We start from the raw sequence: 27305 nt of genomic DNA, 5'->3' as shown, positions 1-27305 counted from the left end.
GGCACTCATGAGGAGGGAGCTTGAAACTACTTGCCAACTACCACAAAGTCCGCTAGTACAGAGTTCCGCCTCTTCTGTACTTGTGCATGAAACTGATTAATATGAATGCGACACGGTAAGTAAAAGAATTGCATTTTGATAGTTAATTACTAAAGGACATGCAGCTGCAATTCATGCAGTCAACACAGTGGGAACCCTGTCACAGATATACGTACCGTTTTACACGTGCATCGGCTGCTTGTCAAAAATCGGGCACCGATGGTCACCAACAAGGTAATGCTATGCGACGCAACCCGCTTCCGCATTGACCGAAAACATAACGCCCTCACCGTAACTACATTTACCCCCTTCTCAAACAACCCTACTCGGTGGATACATCCGTCCACAAAGAAGTCATACCATTTTTATTTGGTCCGCTCTGAAAGGGTTTCAGAGCCAAAAAAGCTCAACAGAAGACAGTCTGCATATTCGACAGCCACGCGCGCATGGCCGTTTGTGTCCGTCAAGGGCTGTTTTTGACGGACTATTCGAAATAGAACAGGGGGCGGGGCTTATTGTGTTCGAACTGGATCGGTCCATTGGTTGGAAACTTGAAGACCTTGGTTCAAGTCTCGGGGACAGGACATCTTGGTTGGGGCTGCACTGTTTTTCAGTCTTTCGGAAGGGATGTAAAATTGGGTTCCCGTGTTCTAGGACGTGCCTCAAGCACGTTAAAGGGGAAGGGCTAGCTTTCGGCACTACAAGGGTCTGAACAAACGAATAAACAAGTGAATAGTAGAGTTTCCAGCTCCATCTAACTGATGAGGGTGGGCAGCTCCAGGCCTATCCTTCCCGAGACGGATCCACGTGCCTCGAGCACGTTAAAGGGGAAGGGCTAGCTCTAGGCACTACAAGGGTCTGAACGAACAAACGAACAAACGAACGAGCGAACGAACAAGTTAATAGTAGAGTTTCCAGCTCCATCTAACTAATGAGGGTGAGCAGCTCCAGGCCTATCCTGCCCCGAGATGGATCTACGTTCAAAACTTTCACTTCCACCTTGTCTCCTGGCCCCAGACTCTTCTTCCCCTTCAGTCTGTCTGGGCGAATCTTGCTCTTGTGAATGAGCCCGTCCTTTCCGACTCCGATGTCCACGAAGGCGCCAAAGTCCGTCAGGTTCGTGACCCGTCCCGTTAGTGTGGTTCCAGCCTTCAGGTCGCTCATGGACACCAAGCCTTTCTTGAACAGTGGCTTTTCAAATTCTGCAAAAAAACACATAGCTTATATCATGTCTGTCATTGGATTTATTGTATCAAAATGTCAGATGTATCTGTATTCAAAACTAAAACACTGATATGCAAATATGTCAGGGTAGATCTAGAGATTGTAATCTGGCAGAATGAACGCAGTCTGCCAGAAAAGACCACAATCGGAGTCTCTGTCAACAGTATGATGGCGATCCTACCAGTACAGATCCTAGCCTCCTTCGCAGACTTCCCGAGAACGGTGGCGTATATATTTGTGTGTGTGTGTGTTACGCAATTTCTTACATGGGCCAAGGGAATTATGTCACCGAGGGAGTTATGTCACAGAGGGACGTACGCCTTCCCCTACGGGGGTTACGTGATTTCTTACTAATGGGCCAAGGGAGTTATGTCGTCGAGGGAGTTATGTCACAGAGGAACGTCCCTCGGCGACATAACTCCCTCGGCGACATAACTTCCTCCACTACATAACTCCCTCGGTGACATAACTCCCTCGATGACATAACTCCCTCTGCGACATAACTCCCTTGGCCCATGTAAGAAACCCCCGTAAGAAACACAGATCCCAATCATAATCTTTAATAATTTGCTTCAAAGACACTCACAGTCAGAACTTTTCAACTTTGATTCATGTCACTTTAGATCAATGGATTGACTTAAAACTCAGTATTCATGGGAGACCACCATAACACATGGCTAGCATCCTGATCGAAGTCTCTGTCTACAGAGATGAAAATACAATCTCTACCAGCAGAACTGGTAACTCTGCTTATAGATAGAAATGTCTACCCTGACATATACATTTATTTAGTCACAACAATTTCTACCATTCAAAAAGCCTTGTCTGTACCTGCTCGTATATCATAGTCCAGCGGCTGTTGTAACCCATCGATGATCAGCTGCATGGTCGGTGTTCCACACTTCAGCTCAGCAGCCAACATCTCCACATCTGTAATTCAGTGGAAAGAAGGTTAAGGGTGAGCCAGCTGGCACATGGTTGCTAATGAATACATGTAGAAGGTTACATTATTTGCCACTTGTTTGTTTGTTTGTTACATACCCAGTAAACCGCCTCAATGCATAACACACCAGGTTTGTACTGAAGAGTACAAGCTGCATTTTCCGACAGATTTATATGATCCACTCACACTGGGAAGGACCCCTACTCTTTTTGATAAGTGTGATGGGTTCTTTTGCGTGCTCGAGGTTTGGCTCTCCTCAAACACGGGACGTCCATTTAACGTCCAATCTGAGGGACGTCCCTAACCGAAGCTAGGTACTCATTTTCACCTGAGTGATGTGGGGAAAGTCGACGTGTAAAGTGCCTTTTCCAAGGGCACAACGTCAACGGGACAAATCAGGGAACCCCAGATTCGAACCGGATGCGATAAATGCAGGTTTAACAATGAGGTTTCCTGTGCTTACTATTGTTCACCAGAGCTGCCTGGACTTTTGTCCTCATGTTCTGTTGTCCCAGCTCATCCAGACTGCCACCAATCCTGTTCAGAAACCTGCAACAAAAAGCAACTGTTACAGTGTTTTCTGGTTAGAAGTCTAATGATCAATGTCAGTGATTATACCCTCTTTGTGGACTTCAAACTAATATATTTGAAGACCTACATTGACGGAAGCCCCAATGATATCTCTCGTTGGCATCACGTCATGTATCTGAAATTTGCTACATATACATGTATGAGGGTCTGTATGGCTTTTTGTGATGATTGTGTAATGAACTAGTTTGACTCACCATTAATCCCAAATAGCCCACTCTAATTCAATTATCCGTGAATCAGTCGCTTTAATTCTAAGTAGCATGTTTCTTGTTCTGTATTCATCTCTAAGCGTTATTGGCAAATAATTTGTACCACAATGTCGAATGGCAGATTACCTAAAAGTCACAACAGAGTGTCCTGTTGTGTTGCTATTCACAGACACCCCATGAATACAATGAACAAATCAAATCAATTTGTATACCCAAACCCATTCGCAATAAGAAGTCAATTACCGTTAAGCGTTGCGAGCCTTGCAGAATTTACCGGTAAAAGTTGCCAGCCCTTCTAAATTTATCGTTAAGAGTCGCCAGGATGAAGACCCTCAAATATGTATCTGGGGCTATTACATGTATTGTCCCAACTACATGTACTAAGTACTGCTCTGGGAAAACTGCAGGTGTCATCCTGCATCCTGTTATGACTTGATGAGCTTAGACAGGAGGATTCTTAGATTATAGTTGGACTTAACTGTAACTTATAAGCAGTCTTTGCAGCTGTAAGTGTCTGTCATGCACAACTGTTTATTATTTGAATTCAGATTAACCTCTACAAGGGTCAACAAGTCTAAGTCTACAAGTGAAAGGTAGCTTACCGGGGAAAAACAAAATCTTGCACGATTTTCTCGAAAGGCTTGACAGATTTTAAGAGTTAGCGCATGGTACAATCCTCTTCTAAACAATGCAGCAGTAGGTGGATTGGGGGATTGACTGCATGCACACTAGTTGGACTTAGCCTCCCAGTGGGGAGAGTATTATGGGATTAGGTGATGTTTGTATAGTTTAACGACATCCTTCAATGGGTATGCCTTCATCTAATCTTGTCTATTGAACCAACTTAGGCCATGTTGATTCGATTACACAATTAAATGCAGAAATGTTCGTGGTAGTTATGTGTTCACGGTTTTCGTGGTGAACTTTCAGCACGAACTTTAAACCACCACGAAACTTTTTGCCCCGTGACCTAAGACTGTAGCTCTACTAGTACTATTGTAACAGTTTCAAAATGTGACCTTAAAACCACTGTGAACACACCATTTTCTTTCTACTATGAAATAAAAACCACGCGAACTTAAATGTATTTACAGCATAATTATGGATGACATTGTCTGGGAACCCCAAAACTCATGCAAACGTGAAAAAAAAAGTTGCCTTATTATATGAGATCTTAGTGGTCAGGAAGGTTGACCAAATGACTGAACTAAAAACAGAGAATGGTAAATTGAACAATGGTAAATTGCATGTAATCAAATCATCATGGCCTAATCACCCCAAAGTAGCAGTATTATTTTGTATAATCTTGATCTTTTTCTTTATGAATTGTAAACTATATTTAACACCGATCATGTATATCATAATCACACTTTTTTTATATGGCGTAATCACACTTATTATGTTTACAACTCAAAATTCATTTTGCAATTCCTCTTCTTTTTCATTAGGATGGTATAATTTCTATTTTTTTTCTTTTGTAAATTTTGCTTAGTTTTGATAATGTACAATTTAAAAAATTCCTATTGTCTAATTTCGAGGGGAGGCCCATGAAAAGCCACATACATGTAGGCTTCTGGCCCCCTGCATGTTTTTTTTCCTGTTCATTTTTGTTTTTGAATATTTGTATACATGCGAATAAACAATAAACAAATAAACAAATAGCAGATGACACAGACTTACTGCAGGGCTATGGAGTAGGACTCGGGGTGGATGCAGGTCATGTCCAGGGGGTTAAGGGTCAAGTTTGCTTCTGTTTTTGCCTTCTTTGTTCTCTTCTTTGGCTCTGCTGCCGCTTTCCTCTTCTTGCCTGGTGCAGTATTGGAAGACTGTTCCTCCTCTGTAGTGGACTTAGCTGCTGAGCTGAAAAGCATTAAAGGCAACCAAAGCAATATTATAGGGACCAAAAAATGGAATTAAAAAAAAAATGCCAAAATCTTTATTGTAGCGACATGTACTAACAGTAACACTGTCTCGCACATTTGGAATGTGTAATAACATCATATTTTAAGAGCAGTTTAAAACTGTGCAAAAACATGTCATACGATGATCCCCTTAGTTTCGCGAGCCTACAAAAACCCCGTTGACGATTTTCAGCGAGTTCTCACATAACAACATAGTCATATTTTTGCATCATGGACGTCGCTATACAAAATGTGATTGTGTTGTTTGAACTAATCATGTATGGAAATGACCAAATAAATGGACTTTCAAAATCCAATTTTTTTGGGCCCTAATATTGCTTTGGTTGCCTTTAAGAGAGAAAATGAATCTATGACACACTGTAATATTTGAAATTTTCACGGCGGCTTTATGTTTGTGGTTTAACCACAGTGACTGAAAAAATATTTGTTTCCATTACTATAAAGTGTGTGAGTTTTGCACTATCGCAGAGAAACTTAAAACCACTGTGAATCCTAAATTTTTCTCTGACACAACTGGATCCATCCTAGTAAGCTTACTGGGGCTCCCAATTATTACTCCCCTTACCAACTAGGGGAGAGTTCGGCAGCCCTTGTAAACTAACTATAGGATGGACCCAGGCTACCACACCCCGACCAATCGATCGCTTTGAAACTCAGATTCGAATCAGTTATGACCCGACAAATGGCTTTCAAAGTTGCCTCAACGACTTAATCTGACAAAACTTGACCGGTACCGCGATTTAATGTTTAAAAAAAAAAGTTTCTACTACTTTTCTCTAAACGTTAAATCGCGGTCAGTTTCTATCATAAGATTGCCAAAATTGTCAAACTGAAAACATCTTTTGAAAGCTCAGACACCTTACAGCATCTCACTGGTGAGTTTGTTTTGTCAGATTTAGTCGTTGAAGCAAATTAGGAAGCAATTTGTCGGGTCATGGTTCCAATCTGAGTTTCAAAGCGATCGATTGGTCGGGGTGTACCATGGCCAGTACCCCGAATGTCAAAAGGACCTGTCTTCAGAAACAATCTATGTATCATTCTGTGATTCATTGGTCCCCGGGCATGTCAAATAATAAACCCACATACTAGATAAATTTTGATCTTGACTTATAATTATAGATGGTTAAGGCTGTTATAGTCAAGGGAGTTTGTTGGAGAGTTTGTTATAGGAACGTACATTGTCAAGTGGATCAGGAAGATGACATCCCAATAATTTGCCTGATTAGGCAAGGCTGGAGAACAGCTGAGCACTGTCACAGGGTTATGGAGTGTTTAATGGGATGATGTGAGATGTATGGTGCCCTGAACAGATGCTCCACTTACTCCACATCTGTGCCTTGGCATATAAGGCGGACTAATAGACATCTCGGTTACTGTAAATTTTGAAATGTTGGCAGTGGTTTTATTATCAAGTTTTTTTTGGTGATATCTCCACTGCCTATTCAGGACACTGCAAATATGCGTCTCCTATATTACGACTGCAGAATTGTTTCAACCGCAAACTTAAAACACTATGCAAACCTTCTTTCCGATTCTATCCCAAAATTAAATCACATTGAAAAAAAAATGAATTTACGGTAACAGTATTTTCCCTCGCTTTTTCTGTCACCTTGAAAGAACACAGTCTGGTCCTTTACGGAAATAAAATTTAAGTTCTGTCATTTTTGCATCTAAAATAGTAAGATAAAGTGCTATCACTCATTATTAATCTAAAGTTTGAATTTAGTGTCAGTATTTAGACTAGAATAGTCACATGCTATATTGTTACCCATTGTCTGTCCGTCCTTTCATGTTACATGTACTTGCAATTAGTCTACTGGCAAGAACTTGCAATAAACATTTTGTTATCATTGTATATATATCATATAGTAAATTAAAGTATTGTGTACATGTACAGTCTTTGTTGCACATTGTATGGGAATTTTGAATTCTTCAAACGATTATACAACCATGTACCTGTTAATACTAATAGGATTGATCCGGATGAAACCCGCACACTGCTCGAAAGTCTTAGGGCCGAGCCCCTTTACACTTCTGAGCTGATCCCTGTTGATGAAGGAACCGTTGGCTTCTCGCCACTCCACCAGTTTCTTGGCCCTGTTGGCATTCAGCCCCGCAAGACGTCTGGAACAAGAGTGGGTACTTACAGTTAACATTTGACATCTGCTTTTGTGTACATATAGAATACAACACGGGGTATTCCGTATCACCCGAGGTACCAGCCTGACCGTGGGTAGGATCGCTTGACGGCCGACCCGCGGGAGGGCTGGGACCGAGGGTAATGCGGAATACACTGCGTTGCATTTTATTTATGTCATACCAAGGAGGTTGGTCATTTGGTGCCACCAGAGAACACATTCAATGCGGAATGCGCCAGAAGTTGAGGGAGTTTTGTGTCCTAAAAAAAAAGTGTAACAACATTGATTCAAATTTTCGATGGCGGTGCAACCAGCGCACTCGAAATGCATTCTAAATATTCTATGGAAGCCCGTGTGATACAACTTAGAACCCTGTGTGATACGGAAAATTATCACACAGTCTGGAACACGTATCAAACGTTTTTGCAGCCCAGGTACATGTATGACATAAAGTATCGTACCATCTTCTTAGTGCCAGAGACAAGGACTGTCCTGCTGTGAGATACATATACATACAAGTAATTCTGTCAACTCATCAAGAATATAAGGATGCCTTTAGTTAGGATTTTCATGATGGTTGGGCTACAGGGAGTAAATCTTATGGATGATTTAAAAGAAAAACAAACTTGGTAAGTGATGATGCTACCACACTCTGTGCACTTCTTGAATACAGGAATAAAACACTTGTTGGCTGTGACACCAGGTTTTGTCGCTTCAATTCTTGTTACAACATTTTTGGTCTCTATTTTGAAAATTTAAGCATCTTGTTTTTTATCTTTGCCCATTTGAGTCAGAAGAGGACGTCAACCATGAAATTTACTTGCTGTGGCCTTAAATAGTCAAAACCTAATCCTGACATTTCATCTACAAGCTTAAGGTTTTAAAACACAGGAAAAATCATCTGGACAATATCGAAAATGCAATCCTTCCACAGATTTAGGCACACTGTGTGTTGAAAGTGGCAGTCGGGAAGGTCTGTACAGCATCAGAAGCAGGTAACACTGCTGAACATTCCAAGCATTGTTAAAGGATTAGTAAGTGGGAACATAAGAGGCAGGTCTAGGTCCTGTCATCACCAGGAGAAAACCAGTAAATCCAAAGGATCTATAATGGCTATCATAATATCATTACATTTAACACTTTCTCATCGGCGATGTCCCTGCATCTGTAGCATAACTGGTAGCAGCCTCACTGTGGAGTTCCTGGTAACTGGGAGACCCCGGTTCAAATTCTGGGACAGAACATCACGGTTGGGACTGCATTCGTCTTTGGGAAGGGACGTAAAATGGGGATCCCGTGTTTGAGGAGGTGCCTGGAGAACGTCAAAGAGGAAGGGCTAGCAACCCCTCCCTGTAAAAATATACACTGCTACAGAAACAGCAAGGAAACATACTGACCTATGTGCCACATAAGGCACTACAAGGAGACCCAACAACAACCACTTGCTGATGATTGACTCACCTGAGTAATGTTTCTGAGCAGACGTTTATGTCGACCCCCACGAAACTGACACACTCCTCCACAACACCGTCCAGCGCTGCCTTCAGTATGGACTCTGATATGTCGTGCTGGGAAGCGACATAAAACGTCATCTGTCAACTATTCACTGACAATGTTTTAGTAGAACAGTAGTCTTTCTTTTGGGGGGCATTCTTAGACTCTACCAGTCTCCACGGGTCGCTGGGAAAATAGTAGAAATTGGCCAAGTAGAGTCAAATGTTTGAAGGGAGTCGGCTACGGAGATAAGGTCAAATATTTCTCTGTAGCCGACTCCCTTCAAACATTTGACTTTATTTGGCCAATTTCTACTATTTTCCCAGCGACCCGTGGAGACTGGTGGAGTCTAGGGCATTCCATTGTTTTGTTTTTGAAAGTTGAAGTTGATTTTGAAAGTTTATTGCCAAGAACGGTGCCATCAGCAACCTCTTGGACATGACTGTGTAACCATTAGTACTGTAAAAGGTTTTAAGTTTGCAGCGATGTAGTATTGCGGTAAGGGGAAAATGGAGTGTTCCTGGTGGTTTTAAGTTCACCGTTAAAACAAGAGGGTAGGTGGGAAGACGCCAGAACAAACATTTTCATGGTGGTTTCAGGTTCACAGCAAAGTGGTAACTGTGAAAACTGCCAACATAAAACCTCAGTGAACATTTTCCCTTTTACGGTAGCCCCTTTAGTGTAACCATGCCATGTATTCCTGAACCGTCTGCTGCTAAGGCAACAGAAGCAACCTGCTGCAGTTTCCGCTTTGAGGATGTGTACCGACACCACAGGGCTGCTGGTCTGGATTACATCATCCTGAAATGTCGTCTTAACCACTTTGACACTGTGGTCTCCCCCAGTAAGCACACAAGAGCCAGCAATAAGCCCACAAGTCCTGACACCGTCTGGGGCACTGTGGTTGTAATATGCTGCAGGTCAGAAGGTGGTAAGAGTTGTGGTAGAGTGCCAAATTTCAATTGTCAGCATATATATAAGGGCCTACTGGGTATTAATCACAGTTCTCATGTGCCACTATCGTTATTACAGGATTGCGTAGCAAAACCTTTGTTGGATCCTTGGCATGTGTGGTGGCCGCCATCTTGATTTTGTGACGTCGCCATACCATTTCATTGGGAGGGGTGCTTTTTGGGGTCGCTAGCGTTCTCTCTATTTTTAACAAATTGGCACACAACTATCACAAATTCAACTCAAACAAAAAGAAAAAAATTTTAAATCAATAATTTTACCAATTCATATTTTCAGAAAGACCCCGTAATTGCTAAACTACATGTAACATAGCAAACCTGAAGTATATGTAGCACAAATAGTAACATGTTGCTACATGTAGATAGAATCAATGTTACAGTTACTGTAGTAATTACTTGTAATTGCCAAGAAGGTTATGTTTTGTGTGTCTATCTGTGAATAGCATAACTCGAGAAGTCGTTGATGGATCCCTATAATATTTGGTAGGCGGGCAGAGCTTTTGGAAAACGAAGGCCAAGTTCGACAATGGGCTTCCTAGTGGAACTTCCAGTTTTGACATCTCATGTTCTGGACAGGCTATGGTCGCGATTTTTTAATTGTGGATAGCTCTTTTTTAGGATATTTATCAAGGATTCTTTTTCATCTCATGCTAGTACACTGGGACATGTTGACTTGAGTACCTAAAATTACATGTACTGTAAATGCATCTAAGTTTGCGTGGTTTTTATTTCGCGGTAGAGAGAAAATGGAGTGTTCGAGGTGGTCTTAATTTTGCGTTTGAAACAACATAGTAGCGCTACAGTCATGGGTGGGCAAAAAGTTTTATGGTGGTTTTAAGTTCGCGCTAAAAGTTCACTGCGAAAATCACAAACATAAAACCACCGCGAACATTTCTGCATTTACAGTACAGTGGTCTTCCTAAAATTTTGTTGGAAAGTGACAGAAGTGCACCAGGGAGCATTTATATCCAAAGATAGCTTTTGCAAGGGACGCAGCAATAATTCCACAAGACAGCTGCGGTCACTTAACGAACATGTTGTTTCCATGACAACAAGGTGGCATCAATGCATATGTCACTACCATGGCAACCAGATGATGTCAATAGATGCAAAAGATTTCAACACTTAAACCCGAGAGACATGACTGATTTTTTGTTGTTGTTACCCACTTGATACATGCCAACTCTAATGTAACGCACCTGATACATGTACATGACTTCTCCAATGTTACACAGTCACCTGAAACTTGCAAACTCACTTGATACATGCCAACTCCAATGTTTTTAGGCTCAATCTTCACCAGCTCAACCAAAGGGTCCTGTAGTCTTCTGGCAATGGAAACTACATAACATGGAGAACAGAATTCTGAGTTGAGTATGGCAAGGATACATTTGTAGTCTGAGTATTTCTACTGAAGTCCCATGGGTACAGGGTACATTTGTATAAACAATGCACAACGAAAGTCTGCATTAATCTATCAATGGAAATTATATTAGATGTCAAAACTGTACTGTAGTTCCAGTTCATATCTTAAACCAAAATAATATTAAAATAGCATACACATGCCTTTTGGATCAATGACAAATAGATGCATATGGTAGAGAAGTGAGCAGGAGAAAATGTTCACATCTGATTTTGTTACTATTCTGTTACTTAACCTTTAGCATATTGAAGTAGCCATGTGGCACTCAATTCCCTATTGGTTACAGAGTTAGGCAGCAGGGAGAAGGTAATCACCTGCACTCCTCAGGTTTGGATCAAGGTCCGGCATCTCTTTTTTAGCCTCGTCAGAGACGCTGTAGATCGACGCTCCACTCTCATTTACAATACTGAAATGACATACATTGTAATCATACGATTCAACAATAGTAGCAAAAGTGGCTTCATTGTGTCTACTTTACTTCAAACCTACCTGATACAAAGACAAAAATATTTTGCATCCATTTCACATCCTTTGGCTAAATATCCATAATTTTTTATGCATTATTAAGCATATAAAGGTTTCTTGTACTGTCTAGTACAACAAGGATAAGGGCTGAATGCTATCAGGTCAATACAGCCACATGGAAAAGCTTTTAAAAAGTAGCTTTGAAGCAGGTACATGTACCTTGACCCCATCAATACATGTACATAAGGGGGACATTGATTATGATGGTGACTTTAATCTCAAACATCTGGGTAACAAAGTAGTAAGGAATGGCTTGCTGTTAACTTGCCGATTTGGAGTTAGGCTCAGTGCAATCAGCCATGTTAGAATTGAGTGCTCACCTCCTTGAAATAGCGAGAGGACCATGTATCTCCTATTATATCTTTCTAAGTATGTACCAGTAATTGTAATTAGCCTTTGAGCATGAACTTGCAAATAAACTTTATTCTTAAGTCTGCCTGACAGACAAAACAAACGACACACCTGGTGCAAATAAGGTACCGAAACTGAAGCCTTGTAGTGGGAGGAAGTGGCGGAGACAGTTGGTGGAAGCTGACAAACATAATATAACCCTGAGGGAATATTAAATCCCATGTCTTCTATATCAGCTGTTGATAAAAGAGGGGGTGAAATCTAAAACTCATGTGACCCTTGGGGTGTGGAGAGTTAATTGTCTGAGTGACCTTCACCTTGAGAATCCTTTTTTGCTTTAGTTACCAAATATTATTTGTTTGATCCATGGATACAACCTTTCTCATCCAAGAGCAACACTTTATTAAAGAAGGAATCAATTGAAAGTTTTGTGGAAGATGTTGTTTGTTTGTTTGTTTGTCTGTATTGCATACCCGATAAACCGCCTCAAGGCGTAACACACCAGGTTTGTAATGAAGAGTACAGTCAAGCTGCATATCTGGACAGATTTATATGATCCTCTCACACTGGGAAGGACCCCTACACTTTTCGATAAGTGTGGTTTGTTCTTTTATGTGCTCGAGGTGTGGCTCTTCTCAAACACGGGACCTCCATTTAACGTCCTATCTGAGGGACGACCCTAACAGAAACTACTACTCATTTTTACCTGGGCACAACGTCGACAGGATTCGAACCCGGTACCTCTAGCTATAGGTTCTGGGGCCAAACATCCTGCCAGTGCGCCATCGAGAGACCATGCAGTGTGCGATTGATCCTTGATGGTTGTTTCTTTTTTATCTATTTATTTATTCATCTTTAGGATAGTCCCTTCAGCTGACTCAGCAGCTGATTTTCAAGGGAGCCCTTACATACAGATAATAAATAAAGGTCATAAAATGATAATTAAACATAGGAATAGTACAGAACAAACTCAATATAACAAACAATAGGACTGAAATCATCAAACAAAAGCAAACAAATGATGTTGCGAGGGTCAGAGGTCAAAGCAGTAACATAGGAGTAAAATAATCATATACTCAAAACAAACTTAAAGGCACCCAGAGCATTTTATGAGGCTTGAAAACTGCAAATATTTTAGTTGCTGTAATCTTTATGAAATTGACATTTAATGCCACTGTTTACCACATTTGCGTGCGGATTTCTTATCAAAAGCGCTCAAAAGCGGCCCAAAAATAAGCTACATGGTGATCTTTTAGTTTCACGCGCCTAGTGTAAATAGACCGATACCATAGCCCCGCCCACCTCCGTCAAAACGTAGAAATGCAAAATTAAAACATAAAAATGCAACTATTTGACGGACATGCAGTCGCTCTCTCATTGGTCGAACCGCTGATTGTGATGGACAGTCAGGATCAGTCTATTAGGGCTCGGATTTTCTATCAGTTTTCACCACACAACGACATCGTATCTTTGCTCCTTTGATGTCGATATGTAAGGGTATAGTGTTATTGAAACTTACTATGTGTAGGAATGACTAGAAAATGGACTTTATTTGTTCAAGTTTCAAGCCTCATAAAATGCTCTGGATGCCTTTAATGGGAAAAGTTTCAGTAGGTTTCAGCTGTATAACATTTGGTACCAGGGTTGGACAAGCCCCTATAGGGCAAATACAAGTCTTAGACCATTTCCACTGACCCGAACCAACTTTTCACCGACCCGGAATTCAAATGACATATTTTGTATGGATATTTACTAGCAGCAACGGAATCTCTTTATTTTTCAGTTAAAAAGATTACATGTAGCTCCTGAGAGTGGAGAAATGTAATGAATTGGTAACGTGGAAGGACAGAACAAGCTATAGGAGCTGGAATTAAAAAAAAAAAAGAGGCTTAGGCCACACCAATTTAATTTCTTGGTTAACGGATTTTTGTAGAAAAAAAATGGAGCGGGCGGGCGAAAAAAAAAAAAAAAAAAAGGCATGGAAGGAGGAAGCATTAGCATTTTGGCTGTTTCAAGTACAAGTGGAGGACATTTCCTGGAACTTCAGGTTTACTTCTTATCTACAATCACAAAAAGGCAGGAAAAATCTTCAAGCCGATACTATTTTGAAAACACAATACTTTATGTTTCTGACATATTCATCTTGCTGGCATTTGCTTAATTAATATTCATTGTCTGCTCCGGGGTATGTAAGCAAAGGCAAAAGGACATGTTCATCCCTGTCACATATACCGAAATAACAAGCAAACCCTCATGCATGTACATTAGGATATAAACTGACAGAAAAATTCTGAATTTTTGAAAAAATTGGGCATAGGTTCCACGCTATGACCCCTTACCGGGGGCCAACGGTGCCATCAAGTTCAACAAGTGGAACAGTATACACAACTCCAAGTCATGTATTTTCTACTTGGAACTTGAGGCAAGCCACAATGGAAAAATGTGGAGAACATTGGGCAAAACCTCCTCACTTTATTAATAAGTATAACTTCTTTCAGCTGATCAGAAAAGAACACATCAGAACCTTTGAAAAAAAGCAGACAGTAGAAACCTACATGCATTTGCTAGTAGAGAATGTAATGAATTTTATAAAGCACTTCACTCATCAAAATCCCTCAACATACACTCAAAAAGTTTTCTCTAAAAACAGCCAGCTCCAACTCCAAGTGTTATGCATTGGCCCCTTTCAGTCTGAGAAAATGGAATGTTCCATTCCTTGAGCAGCATATTTCAAGCTGCACATTCGATGAAAGTAGAAATTGTATTTGACTTCAAAAACCACATCTGAAGGAAAGAAAATAAACATGAGCCTTTAAATTTGCAGCTAAATATTCATGCCGTCTATTACGCAGTTTTCCAAAAGATCGATACTTTTTTTTTATGCTGAGGATATCAATTTTAAAGCCCGTAATCTACGGTGGAATGTGAGGCTACTTTCTGTCCAAACAAACAAAATGGCGGTCTTTCTAGCAGAGCCCAGAGAGCACATGTACAGCCATCCTCGTGGTTTTTGTCGGGTTTTCACTGGTTTTCAGACCAAACAACCATCATCAAAGGCTAAACAACATCATACATGGTATTTCTATGGCTAATATTGCTAAAAGGAACCAGCTATTTTGACTGGATTGCCGATTTTGTTGCAAAATAAGAACCGAAAATTTCGTCGGTGGCCACCAAATATATTTTTCGGTCAGCAAATATTCGTCTTTTCTTAGCTGTTTTGGGACTAAAAACACACACCAAATGTGAAACAAAACCCCATATAATATTTTCAAATGTGGTAGTGCTATAGTTAACCAAGTATTGTTCTGTTGCTTTGCCGATTTTGAGGGGAGAAAGTGGCCGGTCATATGGCGGTTAGGTGATAATTTTTCACAGTCTGCTGTTTTTATTTTTATTTTGATTCAGCAAAAAAACGAAGCGGCGAATCCGTTAACCAAGAAAATAAATTGGTGTGGCCTTAGTTGTAGACATGTACTTGTCACTTTATTTACCAAGATAAGGGTATTTAGGGACTTGTAATGAATTTTCTGACAAATGGTGTAGGATGTCCAAAATATTGCACTGGCCAGTACAAAAGGACATCTGCTGGCTCGATTGGCTCTTTCACATGCCCTGACCAACCCCGGGTACCCTGTAAAACAACTGACCAGTAGACGACGTCCAGCGGCCGGAATGTGCCCTGCTGGATGTGCTGGGAGAAGAAAGCCTCCGTCTCTCTACAGGCTGTGCCATTGCCAATGGCAACTGTTTGACATCTGGAAGAGATTTACAGGAGAAACATACATGTAACTAAAGACAGAATTGAATCAACATAGTTTATCATTCTCATTGTACATTGTTCATGACACACTTTGATACAGTAATTTTAGTTCCTCCGGAAAAAACATTATTTTGTACAATGCATTTAACCTTCTCCCTGCTGCCTAACAAATAGGGAATTGGGTGCCAAACAGCTACTTCAGTGTGCTAAAGGTCAAGAGCAAACACTTTAGAAAATAAACAATTATAAGTCATTGCTACCATCAAATTCGTTTCCATACAACATAGTACATAGCTCCTTGATTTCTACACCGGTGGCGTACGATGAAGAACTTTATTGCACGACTATTGTAGCAGGTACAAAGTATGGCAACAACAGCAAACATAGAACAAGACATAAGTATGGAATAAAACTATTCACTACAACAAAATGACTATCTTAAGTTTTACATGATTCAACATCTGAGAAACTGTATTACTTTGTGGTGTAATTTTTGTGGTGTGACTTTCTGATATATCACACTAAAATTTCGACACATGTAGCAGACTAACTTATTAGTATTATAACTATGTAAATTACATAATTTATATGCTTCACATAGAGTCAAATATGGATAGTCTATAAGACCAATCCCATATCCCCACTCACCCATGTCAAAACATAGGAAAAATGGAAAAAAGAAAAATGCAACTATTTTGATGGACCTAAACTCTCTCAATGGTCAAAACGCAAATTGCCATGCTATCATTGGTCCAATTGCTAATTGTGATGGACAGCCACGCCATTAAACCAAGTCTGCAGCATATACTGTATATCTGGCATAACACCTTTAAACACTTTCACCACCACCAACCTGTGAGACAGCAAAATTCTCTTCACCCTGTCGGCTTCTCGGACAGCCCTGTTGTCATGGAGATAAACAACATCTGTGTGCAGGATCTGTCCTGTAAACAAAACATTGTCTTCAGGCAACACCTCATGATCAGCTACAGTCTTTCAAAATAACAGTGTAAGAAATGTTTATGACCACCTCTACATTGTACATAAGAACCACCTGCCAATGTGGCCACTTTTTGGTGGTCCCTTAGATCATTTTTCCCATTGACACAAGCATTAAGAATCCTGTCTATTAAGTGACGCCTGTACACATACTGTATAATGGATTTTATCAGTCTCCTGGGTGGTCTTCTTGGGAAGTTTTGAGTGTAGTCTACTAAAAATACTTCACAATTTGCTTTTTTTGGCATCTGGTCAACTGTCCATGGGAAAAGTAAAACAGAATCAGCCTTTAGGATCACTGCCAACTTGAAGGTAAAATATAAAGTGGAACATCTGTGCGGTGTATGCTGAAAAATGGTGTTGCGCGCGCGTGTGTGTGTGTGTATGTGTGTGTATGTGTGCGCATGTGTGTGTGTGTGTGTAGGGGGGGTTGATTGAGTGCATGTGAGTGAGTCAGTGAGCGAGTGTGTGAGTGAGTGATCATGAGTGAGCGAGCATAAGTGAGCGAGTGTGTGTGTGAGTGATCATGAGTGTGTGAGGGATCATGAGTGTGTGTGTGAGTGATCATGAGTATGTGAGGAGTGAGCGAGTGTGTGAGTGATGAGTGAGTGATCATGAGTGAGTGTGTGTGTGTGTGTGTGAGCAAGTGAGTGAGTGAGTGAGTGATCATGAGTAAGTGAGTGAGGAGTGATCATGAGTGAGTGAGTGAGTTTATTTGTCCGTTTGTTTGTTCGTTTGTTTGTTTGCTTAGCTTGTTCATTCGTTCATAAGCAAAACACCTGTTTGTGAGGTGACGGCCAGCTTGCAGCCATGCCTGTACCCCGGGTCCACCCCCAGCACCACGCGTCCCCTCACAGGCGGCTGCAGCAGGAGTCTCTGCAGGTTGTGAGAGAACACGGCTGCAGACTGCTTCTCTGCTGTCTTAGTCAGGTCAGCTCTGAGGGGGGAAGTACGAGATACTTAGTGTAAACATTTAACATACTGACATACATGTACTACCGTAAAATCCCTATTTACGTACGCACTTTTTAAACTTTTCAAGTTGCAAGCAGGTGCTCCAGGCTGACATCAAAGTCGGGGTGCGTACTTTAGGAGGGATTCTTCCTCTTGTTTGATATTTTCTACCCAGAAACATTTTCTCAGTAACCCTTTAAGTCGGTAAACATCATCAGAAGGATGATCATTCATGTCAACCTCTTAACTATCCACTGCAATGCTGGAGAGGGGGTGCGTACGTTAGGAGGGTCTTTCCCCTGAACGTTTCAACTCACTGAGTCAGGCCTGCAATCGTCCCCAAATCAGGGGTGCGTACGTTAGGAGGGGTGCGTACGTAAATAGGAATTTTACGGTATACATCACGCATGCCTCTGCACAGGGCTGTCTCTAGCATTGAATTTTTTTTCCGTCCCACTTATTGTTTGAGATCCAACATTTTAATTTTTGTTGTTAAATCTGTCATTTTGTCAAATGCATTTTTGTCAATTTTACATCAGAAGGTTCCCATTTTTGGGACGGACAGGGTGACATTTTTTTCCGTCCCGATAAGCAAATTTCCGTCCTGGGTCGTAGGGACGGGTCCTGGGTCGTAGGGACGGGTCCTGGAGACAGTCCTGCCTCTTCACCAAGAAGCCGTAAGTTTGAATACGAGCTGTGTCACTCTCCCAACGTTAAGCTGTGCAGGGTACAAAATACCTGGTTGCACGTTGCACTGTGCAACAATATTTCGGTTAGTGCAAGTTAATTCCAAACCCAGGTAGCGCAGTGTGCAACCTTATATTTTGAGCCAAAGATCTCAATCGGAGCCCTGGAAGCTCACAAAAATACAGTGCCATTCTCATAAAATTCGGTAAATCTTCAATTGAAACAAAGAAATCAACACTTTTTCGTTTTAAACCATCCAAAAACCTTCATAGATTGTGGAATTTGAGCTGAAAAAGACGAAAACACACTGCCCTTGGCTAAACAAGATATTGTTAGGTCAATGGGAACAATATACTATCTAATTTATATTTTGAAATATTAGTAGTATTTTATGCTACATACAAGCTTAATTTGATGAAATTAGTGAATGTTGCTGGAGCAACCTGAAATTTGGATGTGCAACCTAGCATTTGCCCTAGGTTGCAACATGGGCAACCTGGCTCAAAAAAGTATTTCGCACCCTGCTGTGGTCGCCAAGACAACACCAGTATGCATCCATCTCAATACGATGAACCTATAAATACTGTACATGAGTCACAGAGTGTCTGTCTTCTGTGTCATGATCAGTGCAAGATTTAATAGCTCATCTGATCATTCAGGCATTTGGAGCTTAACTGGTTCGAGATCAATTTCATTTTCAAACATCATGTCATTTTTACGAAAAAAATCCATAATGTTCTCCATCATCCTTTACATATTGCTCGTTCTCATTTAAATGTGCACATTTTGTAATCTCCGTTACTGTTAGAAGTAAGACGTTCCTGACATTAAGATATGCCACATATAAGGTACGCAACTGCCGTTTTTAAAAGCTAGAAAAGTTTTAAGTCGTCATAAAAACTACAGTTTGACATCTTATATGTGGCATATCCTAATGTCAGGAACGACTTATTTCAATTGGTAACGGAGATTACAAAATGTGTACATTTCAAGGAGAACGAGCGATATGTCCTACTACGAAATTTAAAAAAAAAGTGGACTACACAAAATATAGATTTTTATGGACAGTAGCTGTGGTAGTAATAAACAGAGGAACACACCTGTAGTGTCTGATCATGAGAGGTTGGATCAGTCTACTGTATGCATCTTCCACAGCCTTCATGATCACCCCCGCCGCGTGCTGTGGTGCGTTCCGCGGTACCCATCTCCTTTCACAGAAGGTCAGGAATCTCGTCTTGACGTCGTCTGGAATGTTTATCTTCACTGAGAGGATCTTCTGACTCTCACCTCTGTTGATTGCCAGCACCTGTCAGGTAGTATGATAACATTAGGTGATAACAAAACTAGAGTTCCACGACCTCATACCTTCCTCAAATGATGTTAACCTTTTCGAATACCTTTTCATGTATTATAAATGTTTTTCACTGATTATGCAAACAAGGTCCTCTTTATTTTCCATAAATCATATCAGTTGATCATCTTCTCCAGGCAAATAATATTGTTGTTCAAAGTATAAAAGTCTTACCTTAATAATAAAGCAAAGGCTATTAGCAATTCCTCATAAATTATGTAAACAAAGCCCTGATTTGCATGATTTATCTCTAATAATGTTCACCTTTACTTGACTTCCTGCCTCAAGAATAAAATTCCAATCATGGAACACTATGGAATTAAAAAGTATTTTCTCACAGATTATTCAAATTAGGTCTTTATGTGCTTAATTGATATCAATAAATATTCCAATTCTCAGTTACATACGTCACGAATGGAAAAGTGCCTTTCCTAAGGGCACAACACTGAGGTCTGCTAGGTATAATGTTCTGAACAAAAACCTTTAGTCAACAATCCTACCATAACATAAGACCACCTTCAAGTTGTTTTTTTTTTGTTTGTACAACCAGTACTGAACGAATGAGAGTTCTCCTGTACCTGGTGAGGTTTGATGTACTTGATGGGGCAGGAGAAGGTGTAGTACTGCTCAAACTTGTGGGTGGCGTTCTCCTGTTCCTTTTCCTTCTTGGCAGTGCTTTTGGACTTGGTGGATTCCAGTTTGACATGCCCTGCCTTGCACCTGCCATGGTACCAAGCCAAAAATGATATTTTCACACATGCAGTTAGCAAATGAGCTTTCTTGATCTTGTTACATGTATATGTAAACCAACCAAGGTAACGTGTCACTTTGCCGAAGCAGCGCAGCACTACACGTGTACATGTAATGTTACAAAAGTCATGGTGATTTTGCCTAACTCTGTGTATAAGCTAAAGACTGTTGGACTGTAGCAGTAGTATTCTTGACTACTACATGGTGATTTTGCCTAACTCTGTGTGGAAGCTAAGACTGCGCGTTGGCCCAAGTGTCTGAAAGTTTGACGCATAGTCCTCCTTTCCTGTGTGGGTGGGATTGTATATTCTCTCATATATTGCTTTTTAGAACCCACAATAATGTAATTTACAATCCATAGATATCCTAGACCATGAATGCCATTGGTTCGAACGGGGAGTCAGAGAAGCAATATATGAGACAATGGGGACAGGCTTTTTAGCGAATGCCCACAAACGCCTACTCTGGCGAAGTCCGCGCTGCACAAATCTAATTTTTTTTTTGCTCGGAATATGTTCAGGTTGTGCTCCCATTAATTAATCCTGAGTTTCAAGTCAATCCATCGATCTGAAGTTAAATAAAGCGAACTTGAAGATTCTTACCTGGCTTTTTAGCGAATGCCCAGCAAAAAATGGCTTTTAGCGAATGCCCAATATATCAGCCAAAATATCGGCCATCATGACACGGGCGCTAAATCTAACACCATAAACATGTTCAACAAGTTGTCCCCTGAATGTGTACTCAGTTTCCGTTCTGTACACGCCTGTAAAGTCACTTTATTTTAAGAAATACACGGCGTGGGAATCCGCGGCACGTATACGGGGTAGAGGCCGCTGGTAACCTGTCATATTTTATTTTTACGTGCGGGGCCGTGGATTCCCACGCCGTGTATTTCGTAAAATAAAGTGACTTTACAGGCGTGTACAGCACGGAAACTGAGTACACATTCAGGGGACAACTTGTTACCTTCGCCGAGAAGGTTATGCAGAGGGTAGCGTTTGTGTGTATGTTTGTAACGTACAGCATAACTCGAGAAGGCTTGGGTGGATTGTCTTGATATTTGGTAGGTAGGTAGGTCTTGATGAGACTTGGAAATGATTAGATTTTGGGTCCCCTAGCGGCTTGTCACGGTACTGCAGCGGAACTTCCTATTTTGATATCTCGTGTTCTGGACATGCTACGGTCCTGATTTTTTAATGTTAGATAGCTCTATGAACAGAGAGTAAGTGGTGTAGGTTTGGGCCTCCTATCGGCTTTTCTGGAACTGCAGGAGCAGGTTTTGCTTCAGACTTTGAAAGGGAATAACTCAAGAAGGGCTTGATGGATGGTCATGATTTTTGGTAAGTAGATAGCTTGAGTGATGATGTACATGATTAGATACTTATTATGCAAATCAGTATCTAATTTGCATACAGTAATTAATGAGGAAAGTTTATACATCCGCCAAATTCCATAATAGGACTCTCAAACACGTGACATATGTAACTGAGGAGGAGAGAAATATTAATAGATATAAACTATGCAAATGAGGACCTCATTTGCATAATTAATGAGAAAATTCTATAACTCAAGATGGGCTTGATGGATGGTCATGATTTTTGGTATGTAGATAGCTTTGGTGATACTTTGTATGATTGGACGATAATCATGCAAATCAGACTCTAATTTACATAATTAATGAGACAATTTTACAAATCCACTGTGTTCCATGATATGACTGTTCAAATATGTGACATTTGTAACTGAGGAAGAGAGGAATGTTGATAGATAGAAAATATGCAATTGTAGGCCTAATTTGCATAATTAATGAGAAACTTCTAGAATTCCATACAGGTAAATGATGGCAATTTCATACTTGTGGCATTTGGAAGTTGAGCATCGTGTGTGAATGTGAATGTGAACACCGCTGAATCACATTATGCTAATAAGGACCTCATTTGCATAATTGATTAAATATGTTTACATAACCTTTTTTAAGCTCATACTTTGGACAACTTATGTTATTTGGGTGAAGACGATCAACTGGTATGATTTATAATTGATGAGAAAAACTCCTAATACGTCAGTCATAAAGGTTAAAATCATTTGGCGAAGGTATGAGGTCGTGGAACTCTAGTTGAATATGTTTATGGTGTTAGATTTAGCGCCCGTGTCACGATGGCCCATATTTTGGCTGATATACATGTAGTGGGCATTCGCTAAAAAGCCTTTTTTGCAGAGAGAATGTACTGTACAAGCCCGCCCTCAAGGTAGCAGAACACAGTTTTCGGCCTATGGGGATTTCTATAGTTAAGGGCCGCAAGGTGACTAGCTTCGACGCGGTAAAAATTATAGTGCAGTGCACTTGAGAAATACGAAAAACGAATATGTTTGAGTTTAGGGTACAACCTACAAATAAATAAAAAAACAAAAAAATCCTGTCGGCGTATCGGCTCCTCACGCCCACTTTGAAACAGCGCTCTGCGAGAGGTCAATGAACTGCAGCCGCCTGACCCCGTGAGGCGGTTGCACAAGATGGCGTATTTATACACAAAGCGGAATCGAAAAGGCCCACTATCCAAATCCTACAGTCTAAAAGCAGACATATTTCTACACCACACAGCACAGTTTACACATGGATGCCTCTCACATGCAGCTTTCTACCCAGTCTGCAAGAGTTTGGGCCGCACTATTTTCTGGGCCGCGTCATAGACCCCGGGGGTCGCGGATTAAAACTGTGTTCTGCTACCTCAACAGGAAAGGAGGTCGACTGACAAAAGATAGCGGATGCTGTCTGAAACGTCTGACGGTTTCAAAATTTTATCCAGTTGCTTGAGTAACTATTTTATGTAAGCACTATTTGTATTTTTAAGTATCAGTAACACTAATCTTACAAATCCAAACATCATTACGCCAGAATCAGAGACAGTCACACAGTACTGAGAAGAGGAGAAGAAATCCAGACAAGTTCTCTGGGTAGTTCACACCTACATGGCCCTGATAGTGTCCATAGTTTCCTTGTCCTTAGAAACTATGTCTGCTACGATGTGCTGAACACCTTTGTCAACTTCTTCTGAAGACTGGCGACCTGGAAAATCAAAGTTTTAATCTAACGATTTTAGACTTAATTCAAATTGTATTGGTGTACTCAATGATAATTCTAACTCTTCAATATTACTGTGTACTTGGTATTATTATTACCAAAACACATAACAAAATGGGTCAGTCTTTCAGCCCTTTTGATTGCACCATACATATATGAAATATCGGGCCTAAAGCACTGTATCAGATTTAACAACACAAGTCTGATGACAACTTATAAACAAAGTGTTCATAATTGTATCAACCACCTTGCCTTTTATAGTTCATTATCACATAGCCAGATGGTGTCGACCAATCAGAAGCCTCCATTCCCTATGCGTTATGACGCCATTAACACTCGTTCACCGTCCCGTTATCTTTTTGTTAACATTCGTATAATGTTTATTTGTTCCCCAAAATGTTTACTATCTTAGAATAAATCAAATCTTTTTAGCGTATGACAAAATAGAATAAACCATTTCAATACATAGCACGTGGCCAGGCGTTATGACACCATATACACCTCGGGGTGGGTCATTAACCCTTAATTAACTCTAGAACTGCTCTTTTAAGTGTAATTTTCTACATGTACTAACCTTCCTCCCCTGGTCTGACCAGCTGTTGAGGCCTGTATGTGTGCGGTTGTGACAACAGTCCGACTGCCGCTGGTTCTAACCCCAGCTGACGGGCTCGCTCAGCTAGGGTCGCTTTACTGCCCACCTTGTACGGTGCATACTGAAGACAGAATAGAGGGAAATGTAACAAAATGGTTTAGAAGAGACAGCGTTTGACCCTTTGAGATTAATTGGTGAATACATACATTACTACAACTACAAGTACAAGTAGTAATAGATACTAACACTTAAAGTTAAGACAAGCCATTTGCGAAAATAGAGTCAGAGAGCTAATGGGCAAATGAAGAATGATTGTATATTATGAATGGCAAAAAAAAAACAGGTTTTGTTTACATCAACTTCAAGTAAACATGATTACAGGTATTTCTTATCTTGGAGATGGCAATCATTATGTATGAAAGGCTTCATAATCTACATGTATACAGGGATGTCCCTGTGGTGTAGTGGTCTGCGCTTCTGTCACTGACCACATCTGGTCCAAATTACTTGGAACCAGAAGGCCCGAGTTCGTGCCCGGGTAGGACACCTCTGGACAAGAGGCGCATTGAGTCATACCAAAGACTTCATAAAAATGGTACATACTTCTGAAACAGTATGGAAGTTAAACACACTCCACTGCCAGTGGACTAGCCCCCTGCTGCAGTGATCATGATTGCACCACAGTGTGGCCCAGGGCTATGATATCAGCCATCCTTACCAGGTGTTCCAGCTCCTCTATAGTGGTGGATCTCCTGACAGCGGACAGTAACCCGTCAGTCATCTTCCCCTGCTTCTCCACCTGTTTCACCACGTTACACGCCTTTGACTGCACTCCTCTGCAGATACGAACAGAAAACAATTCACACAAAGGTTTTGGTTACTTTCAATGGAGAAAGGAAATTACATCATGTAGGTCATACAATTAACAAGATGCCTCCTGTCTTTAGTTCTTATTACTCCATTCTAAGACAAACAGAATCACATTTAATGTTACATTTCATATGCTCTTGTATGTATCAGTCAACTCAGGGCTATAATGTCTTTTGTTTAGTTGGTAGCCACTATGGAAATGATACAAACATCTGGAAATTTCTAACATGTACATGTAGTATCTTACTTTTTAATTTGTGCTTTCCCTTTCCATGATGGCCCATTGTCAAAGAACATATACATCATCAATTTATCATACTATCATGACTATATGATTACAAAATATGGAAGCTGTTCTTACTTGAGCTCCTCGTATGCAGCTTGCACCTCCCTGAGTTTCTCTGCTTCCATGTTGTCCGTTTTCTCCTTACGATAGCGAGCGATGAACGGTACGGTACAGCCTTCGTCCAACAGTTCTATCACATTAGCAGCGATGTGATCGTATATGTCCAGTCTATCCGAGAGAACATGTGCTGCCTTCCACAACATGGACACACCTGCACCCGAGGCTGGCTTCTCTCCCTGTTTGGCGTTGGCCATCTTCTTCTGTGCCATCATTGGTGGTTGTTTTAATGTGACTGGGGTGATAAAAACATGCATATGGTCAAAGGGTATAAATATAGAATACGACACAGTGTATTTCATATCGCCTTGCCAGACCGCCAGTAGAATCGCCCGAAGGCCGTCGGGCAATCTGACCCGCGGGAGGGCCGGGACCGAGGGTGATGCGGAATACACCGTGTTGTATTTTACCTATGTCATACCCACCCGAATATCTCAATGTGCCAGAAGCTGATATGAAAATTACATTAGGCATGATGTTGGGGCCGCTCAGTACTGTTGTGACTTTGGAATACAAAATGTATGTTGTACCGGCCTTGTGTACAATAAGCTAGTTCGGAGTTGCTACAACGCATGTGCAGTGTCAAAGGTGAAGGCCCCCGGCTCGTATACAGTGCTCGCCTGGACATTGTCTAGATTTGCATAACAACTGTCTAGATTTGCATAACAACGCCCCGACTGGCTTTGTTCACGTCTCGGAGGCCTTCACCTTTGACACTGCACATGCGTAGTAACAACTCCGAACTAGCTTATTGCAAATGTCTGGCTAAGCCTTATAGCATTATGAGTTCTAACAAGTCATTCAAACCAAGGACATTATATAGGATATAATCATGTCCCTGTCCAAACCTTTGTGCCAGACAGAGGCTCAGTTGCAGATTCAAGGTGCAAAATTCCAGTGCCAGTAAGTCGCCTTGACAAACACAAATTAGGTATAACTTTTTCTGAACTATATCCAACAGGTTGGAATCCCGGACAGCACGTTCTGCTGTTCCCTTACTAGTACTAGTAGCGTAACTTACTTTCTGCTTTAGCAGAGACCAAAATAATGTTGGAAGGTTGGGGAGGGGGGCGGCTCACTTAGTCACTACAAGACTGTTGTCTTCCACTGCGGTTTTCTTCGAAGGATATGTGAAAGATATGTAATAACTTATCAGAAGTAGCCAATACTTACCATTAGAATAAAAGAAAAGCCAGGCACGCCTGTGATGAAGACGAATGAGTCCTTTACCGCAGACCAATGTGACGTTGACCTGGCATCAGCTGGTTTTTGGTGCTGCAGTTCATTCAAGTCTCGCGCGTAGTGCAATAGCGCCGACTATCGACACACAACAGTACTGCATGCAGATGTTCTCTCTAACACCAAGAAGCCATAATCTAGACCATATAGTCCACCAGCACAGTGGATTGTTTGAAAAGACTGGAACGTCAATTATCTTAAATGGTCAGACCAAGTTGAAAAAGTGAAAGCGACAACTGCCCTCAATTCCTTAGGCTACATTAATTTTTGCCTTGATTCTCAGACACAAAATCAAAAATATGAGGGAAGTTGAATTTTATTTTCTAAATTCTTTCAAATGCAGTTAGAATGAAATTGTTAGCGACTTCTGAGTCCTACAGGAGAGAATTTGGACAGTAATGTTATTGTAAACTTTGTCTGACTATTAAAGGTATTAAACGTTCCAGTCTTCTAAAAGATATTGGGTTAGGAGCATGGGGAAGGCCATGCAGGGCCGTAGCCTCCATAGCAGTCATGTCATCATTCCCAATACTTTGAATTCATAGTGTCAGTTTAGACAAATTAGGAAGGGTTGTGTTAGCCTCCGTTGCCTAGGCGGCTGATAGTTACGGGGTGGCTGATAGTTACTTTTGGGAGGTGGGGGCTTTGGCTGATGACTTCTTTTTGTACTTTAGGACTAATGGTTACGGGCTGGCTGCACAAACGACCTAGTACAGAAAGAATGGAGGCTAGCAGGACCCAAGCTTCTGGGCTGCCATGGTGGTTCAGGTGACAGAGGAAGTCTG

At 41.0% G+C, this 27305-nt stretch overlaps 1 protein-coding gene across 1 annotated transcript; it reads right to left on the bottom strand.

Moving 5' to 3' along the window:
• Positions 1-583: 583 nt before the first annotated feature.
• LOC136432338 (S1 RNA-binding domain-containing protein 1-like) lies at positions 584-26588 on the bottom strand. The gene is made up of 18 exons (XM_066423529.1): positions 26455-26588; positions 25240-25516; positions 24727-24844; positions 23991-24129; positions 23305-23401; positions 20163-20304; positions 19334-19539; positions 17372-17529; positions 16447-16537; positions 15481-15588; positions 11269-11360; positions 10790-10872; positions 8528-8634; positions 6885-7052; positions 4687-4866; positions 2670-2755; positions 2095-2193; positions 584-1241 (listed from the first exon to the last, which is right to left on the bottom strand). The coding sequence occupies exons 2-18, from the start codon at positions 25494-25496 to the stop codon at positions 964-966; spliced, it is 2409 nt and encodes an 802-aa protein (XP_066279626.1). The 5' UTR covers positions 25497-25516; positions 26455-26588; the 3' UTR covers positions 584-963.
• Between the last annotated feature and the right edge of the window lie 717 nt (positions 26589-27305).

This window comes from Branchiostoma lanceolatum, chromosome 4 (assembly GCF_035083965.1).
Source record: "Branchiostoma lanceolatum isolate klBraLanc5 chromosome 4, klBraLanc5.hap2, whole genome shotgun sequence".
NCBI classification, from domain to species: Eukaryota; Metazoa; Chordata; class Leptocardii; order Amphioxiformes; family Branchiostomatidae; genus Branchiostoma; species Branchiostoma lanceolatum.
This window is presented reverse-complemented; position numbering and strand designations above follow the sequence as displayed.

What these genes read in the sequence shown, in the direction of transcription:
- LOC136432338 (XM_066423529.1), bottom strand. Translation starts at nt 25,496, where the DNA reads ATGATGGCACAGAAGAAGATGGCCAACGCCAAACAGGGAGAGAAGCCA. An exon ending in AGTACATCAAACCTCACCAG is followed by an intron (nt 19,540 to 20,162) that starts GTACAGGAGAAC and finishes ACTACCTGACAG; the next exon opens with GTGCTGGCAATCAACAGAGG. An exon ending in GGACTATGATATACGAGCAG is followed by an intron (nt 1,242 to 2,094) that starts GTACAGACAAGG and finishes GTTTTTTTGCAG; the next exon opens with AATTTGAAAAGCCACTGTTC.